This window comes from Muntiacus reevesi, chromosome 1 (assembly GCF_963930625.1).
Source record: "Muntiacus reevesi chromosome 1, mMunRee1.1, whole genome shotgun sequence".
Classification (NCBI taxonomy): domain Eukaryota; kingdom Metazoa; phylum Chordata; class Mammalia; order Artiodactyla; family Cervidae; genus Muntiacus; species Muntiacus reevesi.
The window spans coordinates 219,643,660-219,659,690 of NC_089249.1; the positions used below are offsets into that span (position 1 = coordinate 219,643,660).

The 16,031-nt window shown below is 34.1% G+C and overlaps 1 protein-coding gene across 1 annotated transcript; it reads left to right on the plus strand.

Moving 5' to 3' along the window:
* The first annotated feature begins 599 nt into the window (after window positions 1-599).
* On the plus strand, window positions 600-1,556 carry LOC136157782 (olfactory receptor 2L8-like). Its single transcript, XM_065919552.1, has one exon. It carries the CDS (start codon window positions 600-602, stop codon window positions 1,554-1,556), a length of 957 nt encoding a protein of 318 aa, XP_065775624.1.
* The last annotated feature ends 14,475 nt before the right edge of the window (window positions 1,557-16,031 follow it).

The following is a 16,031-nucleotide window of genomic DNA, read 5'->3' on the forward strand; positions in this document are numbered from 1 at the left end:
CAAATGCTATTTGGTAATAAGGTTCATGGTAGACTCCTGAAACAAAGAAACACATAATGATATTTGCCATCTAAGAAAACTGATTTGTTAGTTTTGTGCAAGCATAACTAAAGAAGGGTAGGTGTGCAACATGAATTGATGGACTACTTCACTTTCAGGGGCATCAGTGCTTAAATACAAAGAGAAAAATGTTCTATAAAGGTTATAAAGATGTATTAAAATATAGGTCCATAATTTAGGCAATTATACTGATTTTCTATGCATATATTTAAAGTGTAAGTTCTGACTTTGATGTTACTTGAATTTATGTAAAGAAATAAAATATTTGTATCATAATAACATCATTGGAGAAATACATTATTCTCACAAATTCATAGATTTCTATAAAACATTTTGTAAACAGATACTTGTGTAACCAAGACTTTGTTGTCAGGCAAACAGTGGGCATATTTTCTTTTTTCAAAAAAGGTAAGATAATTTCTTTTTAATGTATCCACTGTGTTTTATAAATAAATCAGTTTGACTAAAATAATAAAAATAGCTTATTGCTCTGTACATAATATATGTCTGTCTTTAGGGAAACACTAAATGAACACTTCATGGAAAATTACAACAAAACATCTACTGATTTCATCTTATTGGGGTTATTTCCACCATCGAAGGTTGGGCTATTCACCTTCATTCTCATCATTCTGATTTTTCTAATGGCTTGGCTTGGCAATTTATCGATGATCCTTCTCATTCTCCTGGACATCCATCTCCGCATACCCATGTATTTCCTACTTATTCAACTCTCCTTCATTGACCTGAACTACATTTCCACCATTGTCCCCAAAATGGCCTCTGATTTTCTGTTTGAAAACAAGTCTATCTCCTCCATTGAGTGTGGGATTCAGAGCTTTTTCTTCTTGACTTTAGGAGGTGCCGAAGCGTTAATATTGGCATCTATGGCCTATGATCGTTATGTGGCTGTTTGCTTTCCTCTCCACTATCCTGTTCGTATGAGCAAAAAAGTGTGTGTCTTTATGATAACAGGATCTTGGATAATGGGCTCTATCAACTCTTGTGCTCACACCATATATGTCCTCCATCTCCCTTACTGCCGATCCAGGGCCATCAATCATTTCTTCTGCGATGTCCCAGCCATGGTGAACCTGGCTTGCACGGACACTTCGGTTTATGAGTACACAGTGTGTGTGAGCACTGTCTTCTTCCTTGTGCTGCCTTTCATCGGCATCGCCTATTCCTATGGCCATGTTCTCACTGCTGTCTATCGCATGCGCTCAGCAGAAGGAAGGAGAAAGGCCTATTCCACTTGCAGTACCCACCTCACTGTCGTGACTTTCTACTATATGCCCTTTGCTTACACGTATCTACGCCCAAGATCCCTTCGATCTCCAACAGAGGACAAGGTTCTGGCTGTCTTCTACACTATCCTGACCCCAATGCTTAATCCCATCATCTACAGCCTGAGAAACAAGGAGGTGAAGGGAGCCCTGAGGAGAGTGATTCACAGAATCTATTCTGTAAAAATGGATACGAACTATTTGCCTTAGTCTGCAGGCTTCAGTTAAATGCCAATTTAGTTCTGTGTCATCATAAAGAAAAGTAATATTTCATTTTGAAAGTAAAGGAACTGAAATTAATAGAGATGTTTAAAAAATTGAAGTTTTTTGCATAATAATTTTATATTCTAAGGCTTAATTTTTGTTCTGTTATGTGATCCAGTTTTTTTCCATCAAGAAAAAGAAAATGTATTTTCAATTAATTTGTGGGAAAAAAAAGTTTTACTAACATGTATGAATAAAAATACCTGAACTAGTGAGAACAGTCAACATACAAATTGTACAATACTTTTTAATCTCCCAAAATTAGGACTAAAAAACAACAAACAATTTAGGGTGGACCTGATCTAATTGGTAACAAAATAACACTTATATATTAATGTATGCCTTCTGATTTTATTAAAGTAAAATTGACAAATAAAATTGCATATTTTTGAAGTCTCCAGCCTGATGATTTGATATACATGTTGTTGTTGATGTTTAGTTGCTCAGTTGTGTCCAACTCTTTTATGATCCCATGGATTGTAGCCTTCCAGGCTTCTCTATGCATGGAATTTCCCAGGCAAGAATACTCAAGTGGGTTGCCATTTCCTTCTCCAAGGAATATTCTTGACCCAGGAATTGAACCCATGTCTCCTACATTGAAGGCGAATTCCTTACTGCTAAGCCACTGTGGAATCTTTCTGATATACATATACATTGTGCAATCATTACCACAATCAAGCTAATTAACAAAATCTATCCATCACCTTACATAGTGCATTTTTTAATGAGAACTGTCTATTCTCAGAATTTACAGCAAATCCCAGAATTTATTGTCTCAGCATCTTTCAAATATATATTAGAGTACAATAATTTACTATACTCGCCCTATTCTATATTAGATCTTCAGAACTCTCTCAGCTTGTGTATCTGAAATTGTGTACATCTTGACTAAAAAGATCCCATTTCCCCCCTTCCTCAGCCCCTGGTAAACACAATTTTACTTTTTAAGAAAGAGTTTTAACTTTTTACATTCCACATAGGTAATAGCATGCAGTATTTGTCTTTGTGCATCTTGGCGAACATATCTTTGACTATTGTCCTCCAGGTTCATCTATTTTGTCATAGTGATACAATTTTATTCTTCTCTAAGGTGGAGTAATAGTCCCACTGTAAGATATTTACCACATTTTTTTTATCCACTCACCCACTGATGGACACTTAGGCTATTTCCATGTCTTGACTATTGTGAATAGTGTGGAAGGAAACTGGAGAGTGGATATATCTGTTGGTGATAGTGATTTCATTTCATTTGGATATATACCCAGAAGTGAGATTTCTAGATCATATGTTAGCTCAGTATCAACATTTTTTGAGAAAATTTCATACTGTTTTTTATAATAATTGCAACTTTACATTCCAGTAACAGGATGAGAAATTTGAAGTGATAATATGAATTTTAATACTTTTACATGCTTATCAATAAAGCATTTAGTGTTTACTAGAGTGTTAACTGAATAAAATCTTAGTTCATAGAATTGGAATTGGTTATAAACTTTCTCTCCAAATGAAAAATAAGGGGAATTTTTCCATCACAAGCAGCCAGTGGTGACATTGTAATAACAGAAAAATGTAATAGTCTCTTGCTGTTCAAGGATTTATCTCATCTCTCTTAACTATATGACTCTAAAATTTGAAGAAATTTTAAAAAATATCACTAACAATATTCAGTTCAGTTCAGTCGCTCAGTCATGTCTGACTCTTTGTGACCCCATGGACTGCAGCACACCAGGCCTCCCTGTCCGTCACCAACTCCCGGAGTCCACCCAAACCCATGTCCACTGAGTCGGTGATGACATCCAACCACCTCATCCTCTGTTGTCCCCTTCTCCTTCTGCCCTCAATCTTTCCCAGCATCAGGATTTTTTCAAATGAGTCAGCTCTTCACATCAGGTGGCCAAAGTACTGGAATTTCAGCTTCAACATGAGTCCTTCCAATGAACACTCAGGACTGATTTCCTTTAGGATGGACTGATTGGATCTCCTTGCAGTCCAAGGGACTCTCAAGAGTCTTCTCCAACACCACAGTTCAAAAGCTTCAATTCTTTGGCACTCAGCTTTCTTTATAGTCCAACTCTCACATCCATACATGACCCCTGGAAAAACCATAGCCTTGACTAGATGGACCTTTGTTGACAAAGCAACGTCTCTGCTTTTTAATGTGCTGTCTAGGTTGGTCATAACTTTCCTTCCAAGGAGTAAGCGTCTTTTAATTTCATGGCTGCAATCACCATCTACAAAAAAGACAATTACTGATTAAAACCAGTTAGAAGACACTAGCACTTCATATATTATGGGGGACACAGAGACACCTTTCACAAAACAATGAGTCAATATGACAATTTCAAGTTAACATAAAATGTTTGTTCTTTCATTGCAGCAAACAATTGTGTCATTAAAAATTTTAGTATTTTCTACTTGTACATTTTTAATCTCTCTCTTCCTCAGTCCCTGTATTTATTGCCCTACTCCAGATTCTAACCCTCTCTTCATAAGGGTACTTTTTGGCAATATTTTCCAACTAAATCAAAATGAGATTTGGAATTAAACAGGATTAGCATGGATGTTTTGGAGAAGGAAATGGCAGCCCACTCCAGTGTTCTTGCCTGGAGAATCCCAGGGATGGCAGAGCCTGGTGGGCTGCAGTCTATGGGGTCGCACAGAGTCAGACACGACTGAAGTGACTTAGCAGCAGCATGGATATTTAACCAAAATACATAAATAAATTTAATCCACTTTAAACTGCTGACATCATACTTAAAAGAATTGAACAACTTATAAAGTCTTTAGAAATTGGCTGAATTATGTTAGAAAACACTACAGTCAGGTGTTATATCCAGTGTGAACATGAGACTGAGTCTTGTGAAGATATGTCCATTATCCCTTCTGAGTGGCATTTAGAGCATCAGAATCATATTATAAGTTTCTCCAGAAATGTGACAAATATATTTATGCTGTATCCATGTTCCTTTAGAAGTTATTCCCTTACCCTGGTTCTTTGACTGACCCAATTCCAAGTTAAACCCTGCAAGTGAAGGATTGAATGCATAGTGTAAGCATGTATCTTGGCCATAGCAGCAAATCAGGCAGGGAAGTGAGCATTTGTATTCTATCACAGATACTGAAATTCTTATGACACATCAAAAGAAAGTTCAGATTAAAAAAACGTAATAACGATAACTGTATGCTAGACTTTCTGAATAACCAAGAATATGCTGCCCACCTTATTTACCTATACATCAGTATAAGGCTTCCGTTATAGCTCAGTTGGTAAAAGACCCACCTGCAATTCAGGAGACCCCGGTGTTCGATTCCTGGGTTGGGAAGATCTGATGGAAATGGGATAGGCTATCCAATCCAGTATTCTTGGACTTCCCTTGTGGCTCAGCTGGTAAAGATGCAGGAGACCTGGGTTCAACCCCTGGGTTGGGAAGATCCCCTGGAGAAGGGAAAGGATACCCACTCCAGTATTCTGGCCTGGAGAAGTCCATGGACTCTATAGCCCACGGGGTCGCAAACAGTCGGACAGGACTGAGAGATTTTCACTTTCATTTCACGGTTAGTTATAGAGAAGATTGTTTTTGGTACAGTGTCTGAAGAAATAGACATGAGGGGTGGAAAATAAAAAAATAATTTATGGGTAACCCACAAAGAATATTTTTACTTCTGTTTTGATATACACAATGAAAAGTAGCAGATGAGAGAGACTATCAAAAATTTGTAAAATTCGTGAATCAGCCTTTGTTTCTCTAGGACCTGGAGACCTAATGTGAACCAGAACTGTGTAGAAAAGCCATTTCTACAATCTAGTAACAAACATAACACGATGGCAACAGTACAGGAAAATATCTTACAGTCTGACTTCCTAAAAATGCTGTATCTTTCCTATTTCCTCAAATGGTGACATCTCAGTTATCTACTTATTGGATCAGTATCAGTGAGATATAGGAATATCTGATAAGATTACTTTTGGTACACTGTCTTAGGAAATAGGCATGAGAGGTAAAAAAGTAAATATAATTGGCTTTTAATTGTTTGATCAGTTCCCAAATTATTTCTGTGACCCTGTTTGGATAAACTCAATGAAAGGTAGCAGAAGATAGGGATAGAGAAAGAAAGAGAAATAAAAATAAAAACTGAGAAAGAAAGAGGGGGATGGGAGACAGGATCTATCAAGTTTTGTGAAATTAGATGATAAGCATTGGTGTCTCTATCGCCTGGTGCTCTAAAGTGACCCAGAGCTTGTAGAAAAGTTATCCCTGAAGTTCAGTAATTAACATGAAGTTGTGGAAACATTACAGAAAAATCTTGCTTTCTGACATCTCAAAGGCTGTGCATCTTTTAAGTTTTCTGGAAAGGTTCCATTCTGGGGAACATCTCAACTACAATTATTGCTTATTCTCATAGTCTAGGAAAGTCTGGAGTTGATCATGTTACTCTGACTGTAGTCTCCCAACATAAGACTCTGTTCCTTTTCTATTTCTATTTAAGTCCAGACTGACTTGAAATTCCTCTTGGAGTTATATAGCCAAAGTACCTATTGATGATGTTATGCTCATTAGTGTTAGAAGCAATTATCTCCTTTGAGCTGGTGCATCCCTACACCTGCAGGATCATACAGCACAACTTCCTACCTAAAGCTTTCTGCTATCTTCACACTAAATTGAAGGCATGTGTGTGTGCACAGTTGTGTCTGACTCTTTGCGGCCCCATGGACTATTACCCGTCAGGATCCTCTGGCCATGGGGTTTTATAGGCAAGAATACTGGAGTAGATGGACATTTTTTTTTCAAGGGAATCTTTCCAACCCAGGAATTGGGTCTCTTACATTGGCAGTCAGATTCTTTACCACTGGTGCCACCTGGGTAGCAAATTGAAGGCAGTTGTCTGTATAAACTGGCATGACTCACAATTTTTTTTTTATTATTATCATTCCATGGATCACTTACTGTTTTATCTTTCTAAAAAATTGCAGTCAGTACTTCATGAATCATCCATGTGTTCTCTTTCATTTTCTATCCCCTTAAAAGTAACCCTTTTTATAATTTGTGTTGGCATAGAATCATTAAACACTCAAATTTTTGTATAGATCATGTGCTTTTTTGCTTCTTCTCTTAAACATTATGTCTGCTAATATTTACTTGCACTTTTGTAGGTTATTAGTTTGCCTTTCTACTTAACACCTCATCTGGTAGTTAACCTCTATTTACTTAAACATTTTTATTAATGGACATATTTGAATACTGTAGGGTTTAATGATTACAAATTCTTCTGCTATGAATATTTTTGAATGTGCATTTTGGAGACTCTCTGAAACAATGTCTTTGGAAGTAATCTCAGTGTGGAAGTTCTAAGTCATTGGACATGCTTTTATCCCCCCACCCCTGGTTTATTGAGGTAAAATTCTTATACACACAAATACACACACACAATGGACAAAATTATTTGAAATACATATAAACCTTTAACTGTTAATCATCAGTAGCTTGTTCTTTTCTTCTTAATATGCCCAGAACTTTTCTACTGAGCATTTGTTCTGTCTTCAAAATTGTTGCATCTCCAAAGCACATCTTGATTATCCATAGCATGCTGTATTACCGCACAGTTAATAGAATTAGCTTGCAAAAATTTCTACCAAAAATGTGGACTGTTGATTGTGATTGCATACTATTAGGAAAATTCATGGGAGAAGAAAAGATTTTTCATTTTAATTCTTTATTATCAAAACATGTTTCACCCTGTTTATGTAACTTTATTAAAAAAATTAGAAAGACATCTGTACTCTATTAAATACAAGTATCATAGTATGGAAATGTTTTTATTTTATGATTTCATGGACATTTTCAAAAAATTTTATGAAAATATTTGTCACTTGGATTTGGGCAACACTGAATGGTGTTTCATTTTCAACATGGGTAAATGTGATTATTCATTGAGCTGTGTGATTTTATGAATAATTCAAATGGACTGACAGAAATTTTAAAAATATGAAGAATAATAAAAACTCATGATTTTATTTGCATTTCCAGTTTTTTTTTTCCTTCTCTATGATAAACCGAGTGCTATGACTCTATACCATGCTTGATTTTTGTGGTGTTTTATGGAGAGGTATTAGCATTCAATACTCACTTCTTTTTGATGTATTCAAAAGGGAGTAAAGAGGTATTTCAGAATTAATTCATTCCATGGTTTTGCTGAGAAATGCTGCACTGTGAGGGACTAGTTCAGTACTTCTCTGGATCAACACAGGGCTACGACAACCTGTTCACACATGATGATTGCGTCAGAAGGATGGTGGAATAAAAGATTACAGCCTTCATCACTTCACAAAAACATGAATGCTTTCCATGCACAAAGATATCAACACAAGAGCTCTGGTTTCCAAATGAGGGATTATAGCACTCAAATGGAGTACAGAAATGGGAAAAGACACATTGATGAGGGTAGGAAGAATTGTTTAGCTATTCATTCTTTCCCTTGTATAGTGAAGCACAGGAATAAGAGAGGTTACTCCTCTTTCAAGTTCTACTATTGAGGAAAAAATGTCAAATGAACATATATTTTTTGACCACACATTTTTAATGTAGACCTGAACATCAAACCCACCCACCCATAGTACATGTGAGCAAACCTACCCTAGATACCTGTCTGCTGACCTGTTCAAAATTTCTGACTAGGCTTACTACAGAAATTTCCCTGTCAAATCTGGCCTATAAAAAATGAAAATAGTGACTACTTCTTCAGTTACACAAACACCAATTCAAGGCTACCAGTTTCATGAGGGTCAGAGGGACGTGACATTCTTAAACTAAAAAATGAAGCACACACAATTGACCCTAAAGAAATGAAGATCTAAAATCTGCCCAGCAGAGAATTCAAAATATTTGTCTTAAGGAGAGTTTAGTGAACTAAAAGTGAACACAGAGAACTGAACAAAATAAGAATATTATTTGAACAAAATCAGAGTTTTAGCAAAAAGTTTTAAACTCATATAAAAGAACCAAACAAATTCTAGAACTGAAGAAAACAGGGACTAAGCTGGGAAAAAAAAATCATTAAAGACAAACAGCAGACTTGACCAATCCAAAGAAAGAATGAGTAAGCTCAAAGACACGTCAGAATAACACAAAGAGTATAGAACAAAAATAAGCTTAAAAGTGCTACAAAGATTATAAAGTTTTGTATGCAAACAATGTACTAGTTATAGGAATCCCAGAAGGAGCAGAGAAAGAGAAAGGATGCAGAAAGTATATTTAAAGTAATAATGATTAAAAAAAAAAAAAAAAAAAAAAACTTCCCAAATCTGAGGAGATAAATCAGCATTTAAATCCATTAAGTCCAAAGAATTCAAAATAAATTAAACATAAAGAAGCCTTCAATAGACACACTATAGTTCAAAAACCAAATATACTTAAAATTATTTTAAAACATTTAAACTAGATCAATATTACACTACCAATAAAAAAAATGTAGTTATTTCACTTACTGTACACTATGAGGAATGTAGAACATTTAGATCATTGACTTAGTATGACTAATGCATCCAAAGATCTCCCAGTAAAACTGACCTAGTAACCCAGTTTACGGATTTCCAAGCCTCTACACATGACTAAAGCAAGTCAGGCATTTACATGAGGAAGGTCTAGGCATTTACAATATTTCAGGGATCTTAAGAAGAGAGGTGATGATACACATTTCTGTGACATTTGGTCCTGTGTTTTAGACAATTTTAAAAGTCGAATCAAATTTTTTTTTATAAAAATCATTTTTTTAATAAAATATCAAATTTTTTATAACGCTTTCAGCAAAACCAATTAAAAAGCCTTCCTGAGTGAATCTACATTCTTGCTGTACTTCTGTAAATACTCTACCAGTTTTATTTTTAAGAATGATCTTTGGTGCCCATCAGCAGATGAATGGATAAGGAAGCTGTGGTACATATACACCATGGAATATTACTCAGCCGTTAAAAAGAATTCATTTGAATCAGTTCTAATGAGATGGATGAAACTGGAGCCCATTATACAGAGTGAAGTAAGTCAGAAAGATAAAGAACATTACAGTATACTAACACATATATACGGAATTTAGATAGATGGTGGCGATAACCCTATATGCAAAACAGAAAAAGAGACACAGAAATACAGAACAGACTTTTGAACTCTGGGGGAGAACGTGAGGGTGGGATGTTTTGAAAGAACAGCATGTATATTATCTATGGTGAAACGGACCACCAGCCCAGGTGGGATACATGAGTCAGGTGCTCGGGCCTGGTGCACTGGGAGGACCCTGAGGAGTCGGGTGGGGAGGGAGGTGGGAGGGGGGATCGGGATGGGGAATACATGTAACTATATGGCTGATTCGTGTCAATGTATGACAAAACCCACTGAAATGTTGTGAAGTGATTGGCCTCCAACTAATAAAATAATATTAAAAAAAAAAAAAAAAAAAAAAAAGAATGATCTTTGGGAGTAGTTTTGATCAACAGTGAGTACACTGTAGGATAAAAAATTTGCTTCAGTGGAAGATTCAGCATTATCCAGATTCTACAGGACACTATTTTTTCATATCTTCAAGATTCAATTTTTTATCTTTTTACTAATAAAACTATATAGCTTTAAGATTGCACATTTTATAAAATATATGAGCCACTACAATGAGACTTTTTTCAGCATTATATCTTCAACTCAATAAGCATAGGGGAGAAAAGGTCAGCCATGAAATTGATGCATATTGATGTAAGAGTTGGTCAGATGTAATTCAATTTGAAAATTGGGCCCATTTGGATGGTTTTATTCATCATTTAAGTATGAATATATACAGTCTAATTTGGACAGCTGATAATATGGTTGTTGCTTTGTAAGTGAATTTTCCTAAGTAGGGACAATTTTGTATTGGGAGTAAAACATGAATTGCATTGTATTTAGAGGTTCTGAGATGCCATTTTTTGGTAATACAGTATGTGAACTTGTTGTGAGGTCAAGTGATATAATTAAATAGAATATGTCAGAATGAATTAACACTGAATTAAGTTGATCTACCACCTGTATAGAATTTCTATGTTAATTACTTCATTTTCTTTTTATTCTTTCTTCATTTGCAGTTCTTTTTTGTGTTTATGAATAAAAAGTAGTGCACCCCTCTTTCAGATTAATTAACTCAAAGTGTTTAATATTTGAAGTATAAGATAGGGGATATAGGACATGTATTTAGGTAGATGAATACATAGACAGACAGACAGATAGATACCTGTGAGAATTCAGCTATCCAAATGATATATATTTTTTTAATTTTTATTTTTTTTTCAGTGGGTTTTGTCATACATTGACATGAATCGGCCATAGAGTTACACGTATTCCCCATCCCGATCCCCCCTCCCACCTCCCTCTCCACCCGATTCCTCTGGGTCTTCCCAGAGCACCAGGCCCGAGCACTTGACTCATGCATCCCACCTGGGCTGGTGATCTGTTTCACCAAAGATAATATACATGCTGTTCTTTCAAAACATCCCAAATGATATATTTTAAGGTAAACTCACTTCAAATCTCTGAATCTCATTTATCTTCTATAAAATGTCAGTGGTGATTTCAAGGTCAAGTTATTGTGGTCAAGATTAGATACAATTTAATCCTAGAATATATTGTGACACATTAAGTGTGCCAAACTATGAAGTTGGTCAATAAAAGATTCCAACTTCTCTTCTCTGGTCAGTCTAGATTTAAACTTTATTATTTTTTTCACCCTCAAGCAAAACAGCATTATTCTCTGCTATCTTTTTTCTCTTTTAGATATCATTATGACTGGTGCCTAGATTGCAAATGTTTTTAAAGAAATTTTTCAAATCAAAGAGTTTGAAAACGTTTTGTAAATTGAAATGGATTATTTATTGTTCTTCCAATGGATAAAGCCACAATGAAAAAGGAAAAAAAAAAATAAGCTACTTGAATTGCTTTTATCTAAGAAAAAATGTACCTCTCCATTTTAGACCTTGAAGAATTCAAGGCTGATGTGAAAGTTGAGACTGCTTCCCTATCACATGCAGGGGTGATTTATGTAATGGGACAGAACTCTATAGCAATGCAACATCAATATCCAAAGAGTACTCCATTGGTGGTCATGATATATGGAACCAAATATGAGATATGATATAGTCTTCATTTTTTTCCATTTGGCATTTTTTTTTCACCTTTAGACAAAATATTAACTATCTCATGGAAACATTTTTGAAAAATGCCTGTATAAGATATAATAGATGGGAATTATCATAATTTCATTGGTAATTTCAAATATCTTTTACTTTTCAATAATTAAATAAATATTTTAAATTGTATACCATGAGATATTTTAGCATGTTATATCATGTTGAATCCAAACACTATTTATAAAACATATAATGTTTCCTAATGTTCCCCCCCCCTTTTTTTTTGCCAAGTTGTCATAAGCCACATATTACTGGAATATTATTTTATCTACATATGTTTAGGAACCTGCCATAGGTTTTATACAATATATATGATGTTGCAAATATAGAATAATTTCAGTTACAGTTAAACATATTTTTATTTTGTAAATATCTGTACTTTAATATTTACCATTTTATTCATTTTTAAGTGTATAGATCAGTGACATTAAGTACATGGACAGTACTGTGCAAACATTACCCAGAGGACCCCAGAATATTTTTATCTTACCCAACTGAAACTCTGTATCCAATAGACACTAATATTCCATTTTTCCTACCTCCCAGTCTCTAGCAACCACCATTCCACTTTCATTTCTATTAATTTTACAACCCTGAGTAATCCAAGTATGTTTAATCATGTGTGTGACTTATTTTAAATGGCTTATTTTACTTAGCATAATATCTGTAACATGCTGTTTCTATGTTTATTGTTTAAAAAAATTACAATAACACTTTCCACAGTGGTTACACCATTTTGCATTCCCACCAGCATTGCACATGTCTAATTTTTCACATCCTTGGCAACACTTATTTTCAGTTTATTTGATATAAGCTATCACTTAAGTGTGAGAAGTGGTATCTCATTGTTCTTTTGGTCTGAATTTTCCTAATAATTTGTGATACAGAGGATCTTTTTTTTCTTTTGGCCACTTTTTAATCTTTTTTTTTTTTTGAAAAATGTTTATTCAAGTGCTTTCCCCATTTTCAAATTAGTTTCTCTGATGTCACTTAGTTGGGTAGTTCTTCATATGTTCCTTTTATCAATTCATTGCCTGATACTGAGAGGGTAACAGGCAGGAAGGCCAGGGGTCTGCAAACGGAGGAAATAGGCTGCAAGTGCCAGACATTTTTATCTCTCTTAAGTGGCAGGAGGAAACAAAACAGCTATATATATTTTTTCTTGTCTATACAAATTTAAAAGGAGATTTCTCTTAAAATGCTGTGTTGCCATGACACCTGGTTTCACCTGAAGCTAACTACTCTCAAACCTTGAGTTAACCAATACATTTCTTTTTCTTATGGAAATGTTGTCTTAAGCTATGTTAATGTACCCCAGACTCTATCTTCAAGTTGGTTCTGCCAAACGGCCTAAACAACTTACTCAGATATTGTTCCCTAATCTCTGTAAACGAGACTATTTGTTCATAATCTTCCCTTCTACAAGGTTCAAGTCAATTGTTTTATGGCCAGGGATGAATTATCTGGTGCCATTCTAAATTTTATGACATTCCTTTCTTTTCATTAACAGACTGTGAGTGACTATATAACATACAGCTAAAGACTAGGAGGGGGGTACTCTTTTGCCCCCTTCTGATGCCTATGTCAGAAGCTTTCTCTATCTCCTTTATACTTTAATAAAACTTTATTACACAAAAGCTCTGAGCGATCCAGCCTCGTCTATGGCCCCGGATTGAATTAGTCTCTTCCGGAGGCCAAGAATCCCGTGTCTTATCATTCAGCAACAACCTTTCAATACATGTTTTGAAAATATTTTTCTGTGAGTTGGTTATTCACTCAACTTGTTAAATTCTTCATGCACAGATATATTTTTCTTTAATTTTGATAACATCTAAGTTATCTATTTTTGTATTTGTTGTTGTTACACGTGCTTGTAGTGTTGTATCCAAGAAAGCACAACTAAAATCAATTTCATGAAGCTTTTCGCACAGAGTATCATCTAGAAGTTTATCCTTTTAGCTCTATATTTAGCCACTTTGATCCAATTAATTCTTATGTATGATGTAAGACATTGGCCCAATTTTATTAATTGGATGTGAGTATCCAGTTTTCCCAAGAGCATTTGATAGAATGACATTCCCATAGAATGGCTGAGAGACCCTTGTCAAATTCATTTGATCACATATTTGAAAATTAAAGACTTTTTCTGGTATCTCATTTTATTTTGTTGGTTTAAACCTGTCTTTATGCCAGTATTTTATTGTTTTTATTACCACAGCTTTATAGTAAGTTTTAAGTCAGAAAGATTGCGTTCTTCAAATATTTTATAAGATTTCTTTCCACTTTTCTAAGTAATTTGAGATTTCAGAAGAATTTTAGGATATATTTTATATTTCTACCAAAAATTATTGAATTAGACATTTCATTGCACTTTTGGTTTGCTTATAATAGTATTGCCGTCTTAACAATATTCAGTTTTCTAACCCATATACACAAAATGTTTTTCCATTTACTTGTCTTTTCAACTTCTTTCAGCAATGTTTGGTAAATTTTATTAAACACATGTTTTGCTCCTTTGTTGGGTTTATTACTAGGCATTTTGTTCTTTATCATGAAGTTGTAACGGTTTCCTTAAATACTCCTTAGTATTATACATTAGCAGTGTATAGAAATATAGCTTATTTTATATCTTGCAATTTTGCTGCATTTATTAGTTATAACAGATTTTTGGTGGACTCTTTATAATTTTACACATATAAGATTATGTCACCTATGAACCAAGATTACTGTATTTCCAGGACTATGCAAATTGAAAGTATCAAAGTATACATTTTTGCCTTTTTACCTCTTGAAGCAAACGCTTTCTCTTTCACCAATGAATATCATGTCAATTGTGAGTTCAATTTTTAACCATGCCATAAGCTTTGTATTTTATTCAAGTAAAACAAGAACATGATCTCAATAGCCTATAGAATAAAAACAGCAGTTTCATAACTCAACCCTCCTTATCTTCAAGGCAAATATTTTATTTTAGTCCATTTCTTTATTGATCCATGTATTTTTTACCAATATACTAATTTTCTAGTGCCTAATTATAAGTATCAAATACCATCTCTTGACTCTTTGCTATGGACACTGAATGGAGACTTACCCACTCCTTGTACAGCCACCTCCAATGCTTTTTTCTTTCCCAATGCTTTCAACATAGTTACATTATATTTTGTGATTGGGGTGGCAAAGTTGACAGTAATTGGCCATCATCTATTATATACTGCTAAAATATAAAAATATAAATTACTAAGAAACCTAAGGATATTTTATCTAGTATTTCTATACAAATAGTTCTCACTATTGGTTTTTTCTCTGTTAAGACTCTTTTAGAATCATGAATTCATAGGCAAAAATGAGAATTTTCCCAAAATATATTTTAAAGACATTTAGGATTCTCAAGGAAACACTTTAAATAAAATATTTTTCTCACTTATTTTTTAGTGATCTGTTTACATAGCTTGAGTATGTTGGTTGAAATATATAAATTCTGAAAAAATATTTCTTTTTAATAATTAGCTCCATTACTATTTTGTTCTGTGCACTTCTAGGAATAACAGTAATATACATTGTTTTCTTTCTATTAATTCTCTTAGCCTTATATCCTTTCCAAAGGACAATCATTTTGTGTTCTTTTGCTGTTATATTTTCTCATATATATATATATGTATATATATATATATTCATCTTGTTTATGAAACTTTTGATAAGTCTTTTATCAATTATTATTTTTTAACTTGACAGAGACTTTATTACCTGACGTTTTTCTATGTATATCTAATGATATTTCTTTATAGTATGGAATGATAATGTGTCATACATATTTGAAGACACAGGTCTAATTTTAAAATGTAATCATTACTACATTTTCCAATTATTTTATCTCATCATGTATTGTTTATGTGTGTGAATATGTATCAATGTATGTTTGAGTTTGTATATGTGCAGTTGTAGGCATCTTCCTCTTTTAGGTACAGACTTGCTTAAAAGTCTGGTAACACTTGGCTCTAAAATCATATTTGAAAGTATAACAGTACATAATCTGTAGAGCTTTTCCACTTGCAATGTCTCTGGAGAATTCTTCTGACCTCCATGCAAAGATTCCTTTTTCTTTTTTCCATTTAATTGACCAATTGTTCCTCTGTTCAAATTTCTTCTTTCAGAGGATCCTAAAATATTCATCTCTAATTGTGCTTTATGCTCACCTGCTCTCTTTTAATTTGTAACGTATCTAT

Excerpts from the sequence above, each read along its gene's own strand:
- LOC136157782 (XM_065919552.1), top strand. The coding sequence starts at position 600 with ATGGAAAATTACAACAAAACATCTACTGATTTCATCTTATTGGGGTTA.